The sequence below is a fragment of the Pecten maximus genome, chromosome 11, assembly GCF_902652985.1.
Source record: "Pecten maximus chromosome 11, xPecMax1.1, whole genome shotgun sequence".
NCBI classification, from domain to species: domain Eukaryota; kingdom Metazoa; phylum Mollusca; class Bivalvia; order Pectinida; family Pectinidae; genus Pecten; species Pecten maximus.
In genome coordinates this window covers 24,700,975-24,713,736 of record NC_047025.1, presented here as the reverse complement: position 1 = coordinate 24,713,736, position 12,762 = coordinate 24,700,975, and the positions used below count along the sequence as shown (strand labels likewise).

Genomic DNA, 12,762 nt, shown 5'->3' with positions numbered 1-12,762 from the left:
GTCTGTACACCTATACATTTCCCTGTCAGTACACTTACCTGCCTGTACACCTGTACACTTACCGGTCTGTACACCTATACATTTCTCTGTCAGTACACCTACCTGTCTGTACACCTGTACACTTACCGGTCTGTACACCTATACATTTACCTGTCTGTACACTTGTACACGTATTTGTCTGTACACCTGTACACTTACCTGTCTGTACACCTGTACTTGCCCTTTGCAGCATCAGTACATTCACAATCGTAGTTACATCCATCATGCCATGTATCTCCTTGCTGATGGATCTGGCCCTTGTAGATACAGGCACCTGAGAAAGAATAGTAATACTTAATTAAAAGATGTCCTCATACAAGTGATGTAGCCACATATTCCTAATAAGTCAAGTTTTTTAAATTAACTCTTGACTAATGACCACCAAAATCCAATAGGGTATAAAACTCCTACTAACTCACAGTTGACATCTTTCCACATTTCCTATGCAAGTGATAGCCAAATTCTGATTAGTTGTACAACAAGATGTTACATACTGTATGTAGTAAAATATAATGCAAATTTGAACTAAATTCATAGAAGAGCTGTACTCTTTCATTGTTTCCTGTGTAACAGGCCAACAACGTCAAATACTCTTTGGCACTTATTGTTCACGAATGATTTGATTCATGGAATATACAATGGCAAAGACATTGCTTCATACAAAATATATTTGAATATTAACAGGAAAATAAATATTTCATATTTCACAGGGTAGAGATGATCATCAGAAATTTCGAGTAGTGGAATTATGGAAATAATTTTTATAATCTGACAATCTTTTTTCTAAGTTGCATCTTTTACACAGGCATATTTTAAAAACACATACTTCTTAAGTGAATGAACAAAAATATCCTAGTTTAAAAGGTTAAATGACCAGGTAAATCATTTTTTTATGGAAATAGAATTAGGAGTATAGGAACTACAATACATACGTGTATATCCGGTCACTGTGCCGTTAGGGTTGCTGCCTTGTGGTTTCCCGTAACCGGTAAAGGATCCAGTAAATCCTGTTGGGACGGCTCCTGATCCTCCAGAAACTCCACCCTGGGTACCGGCGATGTTGCACACTGGTACACGACAACATTGTGGGTCTTTTGGATCTGGCTGGTAAGTACAGCCTAGTGGAACGTTGTCGAAACGTCCACACCTTTTTGAATAAAATATATGAGAAAGTAGTATATATTATATTTACAATTATATCTACACAGCGCTCTGACATACACTTTAATTATAGGAAATATGTCTAATTTAGTCTTATGTTGTTGCTGCTACGATCTATTGTTAAAATTGTTGGTTCCGATGAAATTCAATGTTAACATAGACAGCAAGTGATAGATGGTCCTTACCTATCAGTACACTGATGATAGTGGTTCCTAGCATCCTCACATCTACACTTGTAGCTGCATCCGTCATTCCACTCCTCTCCCTGGTGGTAATATGATCCCTTGTAAACACAGTAGTCTGAAAGAATCAATGGTATAACGTATTAGGTTTCTTTCATAGAAAACCTACTTAGCTAGAACTGCAAGCCATAACCTTACTAATACGCTAGTGACCACAAAAATCAAGGGTTCATTATAGGGGCATAGAAATCGACGGGCTATGCAATATTTCAACTTGAACATAAACATGGTTTCACGCATAAGTCGATTATTTGATAATGACAATTAGCGATGGAGATATCATAACCCTGAGCTCCCAAGTTTTGGAATACCTCAGTTACATGCATCTTTTCCTACACACATTGAAGTCAAATTATTTAAAAGATCGTCATGTGTAACAAACGGGTGTTTATTAGTATTTTGTGTAATTGCTACATCAAAGTAAGTATCAAGGGTTAAAATGAAAATACAGCCAGATATTATTAGATATGTTTTCTTCGCAGATTTATTGAATACGGATTTTACAAACATAGATATTTACCTCCTCCAGTAGGTGGCGTTGTTCGGGCAAAGAATGGCGCGGGTGTGGTGGCTGCGACTCCACTACATACGGGGATCTGGCAACATTGATCCTTTGGATCTTGTTCCATGTGACACGAGCTGGGGAGGTTTTGGTACGATGGACATCTGTATAAAATTACGAATTGGGTAAATGAGTAACCAGACATTAGGAATTAAATTTTCGACTGTATAGATGTTAAATTTTACGGGGCTAATATTTCGTGGTTGTCCAAGTCGGACCTAGTTCTAGGGTATTAAATTTTGTACAACATCGCTTTGTAAATATTCTTTAGTAAACACTTTTATACAAAACACGAATAGTGCCGACATCGAATAACCATACAACCAAGCATTAGAATCTGCGATGACGTCTTATGTTAAACATTAGGTATGGATTTTATGCAATGCGATGTTCAGACTATATGATCTTATGTTCCGTGTACTATTTCCTTCGGACTTTTACCTATCAACGCATCTATATTGTCCCTGTGTGGCATCTACGCATGTGCATCTAAAGTCACAGCCGTCGTCCCAGCTTTGGCTTTGTTGATGGACCATGCCCTTATAAACACAGCCATCTACAACAAACGTAGCATATTACCTGCATATTTGTTTCTGTGAGACCTGTCATTGATCGAGTACACTGTAAGACAATGAGTGGGTATAAACTTTATATTTATATAATATTGAGAGCAAGAACGTCTTTTATATGTATTCCCAACTTTGATATAAATTCAATTCAACATACAGGAAATTAATTTCTATTGATAATACGACATGTGTATTATGCTACATGATATGTATTCGTACTTCTACTTCCGGCGACAGTAGGTCCGGGGTTACTTCCGGTGAATGAGGACGGCTGGCCAGATGTTCCATTGCTTGATGGTCCAGGGCCGTACCCTCCTGTGGCAATTTGTGGTGGTAGCTGGGCTTGTCCGTAACCGGAGAAACCTGGACCATAAGAAGGAACTGGAATCTGAACGTTGGAGCCAGCTGGACATGAAGGTACCTTACAGCAGGGATCGGTAGGATCCTCCATCATAGTACAAGTAGCTGGAAGATTCTTGAACTCTGGACATCTGGGCATTGAACAAAATACAATAGATAATTTCTTCGGGAAAATAACATCATTCAAAACAAAATAAAAAACGGAAAAGACACAAATATGAATACACCTGCAGATTATGCATTCAAATAGCAGACCAATGAGTGGATATGAAAAGAAAAAAATCAGTATTCTTGAATTATCTGAACTTGTTCAGAAAGTATTTCTTTACATGACACCCCTCCCCCACCTCCTCCCCAGAAAAAATAACCGCTCTTACTTTGGCTGGCATCGGAATCGTCCTGTCTTGCCATCATCACAGATACAGGTGAAGTCACAACCGTCCTGCCACCTAAGTCCCTGCTGGTAGAGGGTTCCGTTAACATAGCATCCATCTGGCAAACAAACGACACATTCCAGCAGTTAGCATTTGTAACAGATAATGGAATCATTGCCTGTAGCCTTTCAAACAGCATAACGATGATGACAAACTCTTCAAAATACTACACATTCGTGTAAAAGTTTGCAATTATTTATATTTGTTTGAAATATTATTATTTTCATGCTTTCTCTTTTCCCCCTTTATAAGGCAATGATGCATGGTAATATTTTTTTACTGTTAACAGATATTGGACTTTCGTCTTAGATTTTGATTTAACAAATCCATTCAGAATTGCGTGTTTTTGCTATTTTGGAGATAACTTTATCAGTGATAAAATTGCATTACGAAAAAAGAATGTAACGACAAGATACTTTGCTTGGTTTATTTAAACAGACAGGTGACGTACAAATGCATAATAATAGTAGAAAATAGGACCAAGGTTTCTTACCAACTTGTTTCGGGATCAAACTGGGGACCATTCCAGGTGTACCTCCTCCACCATTAGGGTTCGGTGCCAGAGTTTGACCGGGTAGGGGTGTGGCACCTCCAGGGACGGGAACGCTACCGCCGGATCCAGGGTTCGGAGCAGGGGTCGGGGCCATGTTTGGCACTGGATAACTGCCTACTGTATTAGGAACAGTCGAAGATCCAATGAAATTTCCCTGGCCGCCGTCACATTGGATTTTGGAACAGCACTCGCCAGCTTTCTTGACCATGTGGCAGCCAAGAGGCAAATTGACATAGTCGGGGCAACTGCAAGATTAGAGATTATTTTTTTCTTCTCAAATCAGGTAACTTATGATATTATTAGTACAGTGAAACAAAACTTGCAATATAAGGCATGATTATTTTTTTATTTTTTCACAAATCCCATGATGTCAATGGTACATTTTCGCAAATAGCAATTAATGTGTTATAAAATATTTTAGTTTTCAACAGAAGTTAAACATAAGTGAATTACAATGGCAAAACATGAAAATGTCGCATAATGGGAATGTTCTTTTATGGCATATGGCCATATCATAGGCATCACAAAAAAGTTTGATAACGCTATTGTCATGAATACCTGATGACGCGATGACGTCAACATGATGAGTATGGTTATAGAAAACTTGCGAGTAGAAGTTAGCCATCCATACAGGATAATAAATGAAAGGTTTCGCTTATTTTGACATACATATGTTTTTTGTAATATATTAATTGTTTTTGTAAACCATACAGAATCTTTTACTCGTTTCGTTTCAAAGCAATCTAGAATTCATTAAACTCGGCCAAAGGCCCGTAACACATCTAATAATTTAACTCGGTAAATAATTTTCATTTTAAATCTATGTCCGAATCTTTATGTTTACAAAAACAATTCTTTGCAAAATGAGTTATTTGTAGGTGGTTTTAAAACGGATTTACCTACCGTTTGTTACACCTGTAGTAGCCGTACTTGGCGTTCTCACACATACATTCGAAGTTACAGCCATCATACCAGGTCTGGGCCTGTTGGTAGGCTACGCCCTTATAGATACAACGATCTGGAACGAGACAAAATACGGAATATAGTGTACACCTTAAAATTGTGTCACTTAATTGTATAGCGGGGTATGGTTCATGTGAACAACTATTTGAAAAGTTCTCTTCCTTCTCTTTTCTTAAACGTTGACGTTTACAATCTTATCTTGAATATGAATATGGCTAAAACTGATGTTTATAATGACGTAAATATTTAGTTAAGATATATATTTTACACTTATTTAGGTTGTAAGTTTTGATTGTATATGGAATAACATAACTTTAAAATATAAATAGATATTAAAAATCTTAGTCACGTATCAAAGAGTTTTAGGTACAGTGATTATTTACAGGTCTAAGTTAAATAATCTTTGGTGTATTGACCTGTTTTAACAATATAAATGTATTTTATTCAGCCAAACTTGGGAATAAACAATTGCTAATGGAAAGTAGGTATTTACATTGCTTTAAAAATCGCTTAAATATGTATTAACATGTAATGATAATATACATGTGAATACTATATCACTGAGGATTTTCAATTTCTGACTACAATATACTGATTAATCGGGAAAGCTATTTCGATTTGTTGGAATTACAGATACAGAGGTTGATTAGATTTCTAATTTCAAAAGAATACCTGTCAAACTTGAAGCAAACAAAAATCAATAGAAATCAGCGACAACATTAAAAACAACACCTACATCTAATTTAGTCTTATGTCAATAACAACTCTTACCAGTTGGCGATGGTTGAGAGAGCTCATCTGCAAATGAAAATATAATATTGGTAAATGTATCTTAAAAGCATTTTGAACAGAAATCTACCAATAGCAAATAATTGCAAAACATGTCGTTTATTAGAACTCATTAAATTCACTGTGATATCCTGCAGTTCAATCATTTCTTTTACATGTACATAATGTGGTACTACCATGACAAAGGAGGAAACACTTATCGGGACTCCTTACCGGAAGCACAATGTTAATGAAAAATGAGAAATTCAAACATTTTAAAAGGTATAAAGGAATCGGTTAAAAGTATACCAGACTTGCATACATAAATAAGGCAATGTGAATCATGGATATCGAGGATGACAATACATAAGGTAAATAACAGATGTAAATACATACGGGTCCGCAAGAAATTTATTTCATTAGTACAGGACAATATAACTTCCTATTGAGGGGAAACAACATCAAATTAACTATAGAGGATACATATCACTGAACTAAATAATTATCGATATTCACAGAAACAGAAGACCACAAATATCAATTGGGTACCGTTATGAAGAAAAGATATCATATGTACATAACATTAATATTGATATATTATGTTTAATTAGATATAGAAATGACGTAATTCTATTAATCTAGAAGTGTAAGTTGCATTAAGGTTTAACTACAATACCATACAAAATGTTTTACGTTATTGATCACATCGACAACACACGAAAACTGAAGTGTAACCGAAATAAACCACACGATTGTACTCTATTTTTATGTGATAAGGCTCCAAATCGCAAAAGAGATCATTAAAGTTATTCATTATATATTGATATACATGTACACGGAAATAACACAGTATTGTTTACCTTCTGCGACAAACGTTTTTATTGCATAAATTACTACGCAGCTTTTCTAGCCAATCAAATGTGGAGTTACATCGAGCAACGCCATTTTTATGTTATGAGTTCATAATCTTAACAAATAGAAATGTTTGTTTCCTAGCAGGATTTAACAATATAAGTGTAACTTACTACAGAAGTTGCAGAACTTGGCGCAGTTCGATTTGGCCCATGCGTGATAGTTAGGGTCAGTACACATGTTGGCTTGGTAAAGAGCACAATTTGTTGCCACATCAACGCATTGAGGGGCAGCTGTGGGTGTAGCTCCTAAAACACATTACAACACATTTAGAATAGCATAACACAACAAATGAAATCACTTTTATTTTGCATATTGTAAATGAACCAGACATTTAAATTCAATACTTTCACTCACCAACTCCTTGTCCACTAATGGCTCCTGTTCCTGTGAATGAACCAAACTGTTGATTGTAGTCGCACTGAGGTTCTTGGCAACACTTTCCTGGCTCCTTGTGGAGATGGCATATCGATGGCAGATCCTTGTAAGTAGGACATCTGTTAAAATAGTATACTATACTTGAAAATTGTCCGGCATTAAGCAAAAAATATCAACTGGAACATTTGAATAAAAATAAGGATCTTTCTCTCATTATTTACCAAGCAGTTAAACCATGCAATAAAAAATGAGTTAAAAATCGATTTCTGTTTTGTACACAACGTAAGAATTATGCCTTTGTTTTCCCCCCGAAATAAATCAGTCGGAACCCCTAAAATATAGTGAATAAGGAACGCGATGGGCTATAAAATCGGTATCAGGACAAATAAATACATGAAATGGAAAATTACTGATCACATTTCCCTGATACGTTACACTATTTTACATTTTTACATAATTTACATGCGAAAGTTTTATGGTCGAATTCATGACTTCATTTGAATATGTTCTATTTTCTGATGTGATATGAAGTCGGACGTGTTCGATGCTTTTTATATGCCCAGTGGTCCCGTCCTTACCACCCTGGTTCCCCTTTTGAGAAGGTGACTTAACGCAAATTTGACCTAGATATGTACGGCGGATGTCGTCGATGAAGCAGAAGATGCTTACTCTTCCTGAATACCTGATCTTATTCTTCTTGTACCTGTTATGTTAATATCCTGCCATCGTGTTATTGCTTCGTTATCATGTCGTTATCAATAAATTGTGTTCACCATACCTTCCATTAGCTTCGTCATGAGTATCCCCTTGATAAATTACGACAAGAACTATATCTTTCATCAATTACGTTTTTAACTCTATTTTTAATAATTTACCTTATCAACTACATTTTCAATGATTTACGCTTTGATCATTACCACATTTTCAAAAAACTACTATTGGAGACTCGCTTGAGACCAACCTGGATTGACAGCTGTACATTCCAGCTCCAGCATCTACACACTGGCAATTGAGGTCACATCCCACATTCCATGTCTGGCCTTGATAGTAGTCATGTCCATTGTACTTACATGTATCTGTAAGACAAGAAATAAAGTAAATATGATTCTGTTATCTACATTTTGACCTTACGAAGGCCATACCTTTTACGAATTGTTTCTAGCTCACTAGGCCTTGTATAATACGCAGGAAATATTCTCGATTATCTATCAAAGCTGCATCACAGGATTTGTGGCTCACTGTTGTTGAAATATTGAAAAGATGTACGTTTTCTTTATTTTACAGTTGAAATCATAATTCAAGGTTCTTCTCACGTTTATACAGTCAAAATTTCAGGTCATAGTAAAATACGTTTGCCGCATAAATCTATTCGTAAAGTGATACATTGATGAAGGAACAAATTATACCTATTTCAAACAAGTTTCTACAGTAAATTTCAGCTCTATTTTTCCATGAAATACATACACATTATTTTTTTTTTATATATAATGATAAAAAATATCGCAGGTCCATTCCATTATTTTGATACAAACTCGACTACCTCTTAAATACCGCTTTCCTCGAAGTAGATGTCAAGTTTATTCGAGTTGGAATTTAACATTTTTCAAAGTTAACCTCTGTTTTCAAGTTTGGAACGTCCCATATATATTTCTATATCAACAGTAAAGATCATTTTCCTTTCGATTGAAATATCTTTTATTCATTTAATTAAACCTTATATAATGAATAAATAAATAAGGCATGCGTAATATTTTAATGTTTTGGATAATGAGAATGGTATATTTTTTAAAATCCTAATTAATATACATAATCCCGACTGACATATTGAGTTAATATAGTTAATATCTTTTATTATACATATAATTTTCATACCAGTTCAATCATGTTGTACAAATAGATATATGGAACTATTATCAAGTAAAATGATGTTATGGAAAAGCGACAACTCACTGATTCCGTTGACATTTCCGACAGTCTGTCCAGTAGTTGTTTGATAAGCTGGGTTGAAATTACAAACAGGTTCCAGACAGCACTGTCCTCTCTTTTGGGTGAGTGTACATTGAGGTGGCAGGTTGTAATACGAGGGGCACCTTTAAAAATATACACTAAAGTTTCACTAAAGACAATTTTCACTCGTTAGATCTTGATGATGTTCCTATTACATGACGTCAGAGTTATTCTATTCTATATTCGGTGGTTGCATTATTAGCACAATAGTTCTCAATTTGAAGACTTGACTTTACCCTGATTTTGCATAGGATTAACATTGCGGGTGCCGTCGGTAAAGCAGAAAATGCTTACTATTTCGTAACACTTGGTCTTACTCTGTACTTTATTTTGTTCTTAATTTACTCTTATTTATCAATTTTGAATGAGAATAACAGTTTCGTTTTCAAGTCGGTATTTTCGTCTGTTATTTTATAACAATCACTATTATAAATAGATACATTTCTAGTTGGTGATCTCTAAAATTGTGTTTATTATCGGCGACAGCTTACTTGTTGTAACAGCTGTATTGGCCTTTAGAGGCGTCGTCACAGGTACAATCATAAGCACATCCATCAGACCAGCTCTCTCCTTGGCCGTAGGTCTTACCTCCATAGGAACATCGTCCATCTAAAAGGCAATGGTGATGAACATACATCAGTAACACAAAACAACCAACGACAATGACAAGGGCTAAGAAAATAAACAAAAAATACAGAATAATTTCATGAGAGACATACAATAGAAAAACACATTTATATATGAACAAGTCAATAAGAAAATTAATGGCCGAATGATTGATATAACATACAGCTGCTTTGACCTAGAAGTAGTGTTATGCTAAGGACCAAAAGTATTGAAATCCGTTAAGGAATTCGAGAAACTTTAATTGGCCTGAAACAAGATCTAAGATATAGAGATGATTCAGTAATTTCGACGATGTTTCAAGCATCATAACTTAATATTATGTTAACACTGTTCATAAGAATTTAAACATGGCATGTAGTTTGAGTCAAAACATCGTGAACTTAAAGTTTATCAGTAGAGCCGAGGAGTACCAAACTAACAAACATCTGTAGCGTTCAATAATGAAATCTTGAAAAACTGAAATGGCTTAAATAAACAGTATTTAAACGGTAAATGCTACAAAAGGTGAATACATATACTTACAATATCCATTGACACCTTTAGCGTTGAATTCTGTAATCCATCAAAAATTAATTTACAAAAAACGTAAATAGTATTGCTGTAAAACGTTTCATTTTTGTAATGAAAACAAATACTTACATACAAAAAATATATATCCTATTGTACTTAATCTTAAATACTTCTTGTAATATATAATAGTTTTAAATATATTTCAAAGGAATATCAATATATAAATGTCAGGTTTCTGTATATATTGCGCAATCTTTCCTGATTAGTCGTTTTTTATGAACATTCTTCGGTATATACATACGACAGAATCCGCAGAACTGTCTACAGTTGTCAGAAGCCCATGGGCCATACTGTGAGCAGACAGAAGCATCGTATTCCTTGCAGTTTGCCAAATGGTCGACACAATCTGGTGGGATGGTTGGAATGGCAGCTGGAAATGTTTAATTCGTATTAGGCGAGGTGGATGGATTATCAAACAAAAGTAATTATTGTATCCAAGGTAAGATAGTGATACCTAAATGAATCAAACGATAGAAAAATTTACAAGTATATTCTGCACGTCAACACTAAAAGAATTCTTTGTATTGCTTATACTGTAAATTGATTAATTAGTTTTTCGTGTATTATTCTAATGTACTTCTTACTTGAACAGAAGCCACAGTAACGCGCGCAGTTGGTCTGGGCCCACTGGGTGTACTGTCCTCCACAAGAGCGCTGACCATAAGTCTTACAGTTGGACAGTGTGTCCTGGCAAGGGGTCAATCTGTGGGCCAGGTGTTGGCATGGCTGCGAGACGAAAAGTGCATAAAAACAAGTATTAATTGTAATGGGAAACCATTACAGATGTACCCCAAACGCCCCCGCAGTCGCACAATTATGTTCGGCATCCCTCAATATTCCTATATACCAAATTTCATTGAAATCAAACAACATCTAAATTTGGACCAATCAGAACACTCCGTATGGTTGCTATGGCAACGAAACCCATTCAGTTGATTTTGGAGCCCTCTAATACCCCTACATACAAAATTTCATCAAAATCGGACAATATCTAAATTTAGACCAATCAGAGGTCAGGAAATGGTGGCCATTTTATTAAAAAGTGAAAGTGAGGTTACAAGAGTGACCAGTGTCCCATGATGTACCTACGTACCAAATTTCATAAAAATCAGACAATATGTAAATTTAGACCAATCAGAGGCCAGGAAATGGCGGCCATTTTGTTAGAATTTGGAAGTGAGGCTAAGGGAGTGACTGGTGTCCCATGATGTACCTACATACCAACTTTCATTAAAATCGGACAATATCTGAATTTGGACCAATCAGTGGCCAGGAAATGGCGGTCATTTTGTTAAAATGCGGAAGTGAGGTTACGGCAGTGACTGGTGTCTCATGATGACCTACATACCAAATTTCATTAAAATCGGACAATATCTAAATTGGAACCAATCAGAAGCCTCAATTTCGTGTCCATGGCAACGGACGGTTTCGTAAGTTGTACTTTTGTGTTCGCCTTCCCTCAATACCCCTATGTACCAATTTTCAGATTAATCCGACAACATCTAAATTTCGACCAATCACAGGCCACCATTTCATTACCATGGCAACAAATCTTTTCGGAAATATTACCACATTATTCGGCATCCCTAAAAACCCATATACACCAATTTTCACTGAAATTGGAGACCGAAATCTAAAAACAGGAAGTGGGCTCTGGCGGCCATCTTGGATGTCCGATCGCGAAAAAAACACTAACGAGTATGTCTGAAGTTTGATGATGATCCGCCCAGTAGTTTCTGAGAAAAGTGTCGGAAACCTCCGCGGCGGAAGAAGGTGGAAGAAATAATAATAATAATAATAATGAAACGGAGCAAAAACAATATGTCCCCCCACTTCGTTTGGGGGACATAATAAACAGCATATACAAAAGACACATATACAAAAGATATTTGACAAAAAAGAAAGGTTTTTTTTTTCAATTTTCATATTTCATATTTTGTTTCTTATCTGATCTGTCCAAACCCATCATTTAGTTTCATAATGGGATATAAACCTCTGTAAAATATCCTTATGTATAACCACTGCATATATAGAACATGGAGTCGACAACAGAAAAATAGGTTATATACTTTCATGATTTTCTTCATTTAAATTATCACAAAACGTTGCATTTGAAGATTAAAACTCGATAGGCGAGGCTGTGTTAATAAGTTGATATTTTTTCTGATCACTCCCAACTTTAAAACTTTTAAAAAAGATGTTTGAACTGTGCTGACAAAAAATGGAATAAAATCATCCCATGACTAATTTTTCACTTATACCATAAACATACCTGATGGGATAAAAGCTGGTGCCGTTGGTGGGATAACTGAAAAAAATATAACCTTTATAAGCAGAGGCTATAGCTTTGAATTATATTAATGTTGGCATCCTTTCTTCAGTGATTTAACGTCTCTAATGAAATATACAAAACATTTAAATTTGATAGCGTGAGAAAATGGTCATAAATATGTGTCAAAAAGCTTGTACAGCGGCTTTGTAATAAATATTTTTTTATTTTAACGTCATTACTCTCGTAAAACCACGTTTCCTTGAGATAAGCAAGCTGAAGTTAAACATACCGTACACTTAATAACATTAATATTTTATGAACCACAAAATAAAATAATAATTAATT

The 12,762-nt window shown here is 35.3% G+C and overlaps 1 protein-coding gene across 1 annotated transcript in view; it reads right to left on the bottom strand.

Annotated features, from left to right (window-relative positions):
* The window catches only part of LOC117338517, a 72,178-nt gene that overhangs the window by 9,388 nt on the left and 50,028 nt on the right, over positions 1-12,762 (bottom strand). Inside the window, exons 43-61 of the mRNA XM_033899873.1 lie at positions 12,418-12,453; positions 10,730-10,871; positions 10,387-10,515; positions 10,098-10,127; positions 9,440-9,557; positions 8,892-9,031; positions 7,903-8,017; positions 6,921-7,060; positions 6,677-6,811; positions 5,655-5,681; positions 4,824-4,938; positions 3,861-4,165; positions 3,311-3,425; positions 2,793-3,064; positions 2,446-2,560; positions 1,963-2,108; positions 1,386-1,500; positions 972-1,186; positions 199-313 (exon numbers count right to left, since the gene is read on the bottom strand). Coding sequence (XP_033755764.1) covers positions 199-313; positions 972-1,186; positions 1,386-1,500; positions 1,963-2,108; positions 2,446-2,560; positions 2,793-3,064; positions 3,311-3,425; positions 3,861-4,165; positions 4,824-4,938; positions 5,655-5,681; positions 6,677-6,811; positions 6,921-7,060; positions 7,903-8,017; positions 8,892-9,031; positions 9,440-9,557; positions 10,098-10,127; positions 10,387-10,515; positions 10,730-10,871; positions 12,418-12,453 — 2,525 coding nt within the window. The remainder of the gene's footprint in view (positions 1-198; positions 314-971; positions 1,187-1,385; positions 1,501-1,962; positions 2,109-2,445; positions 2,561-2,792; positions 3,065-3,310; positions 3,426-3,860; positions 4,166-4,823; positions 4,939-5,654; positions 5,682-6,676; positions 6,812-6,920; positions 7,061-7,902; positions 8,018-8,891; positions 9,032-9,439; positions 9,558-10,097; positions 10,128-10,386; positions 10,516-10,729; positions 10,872-12,417; positions 12,454-12,762) is intronic.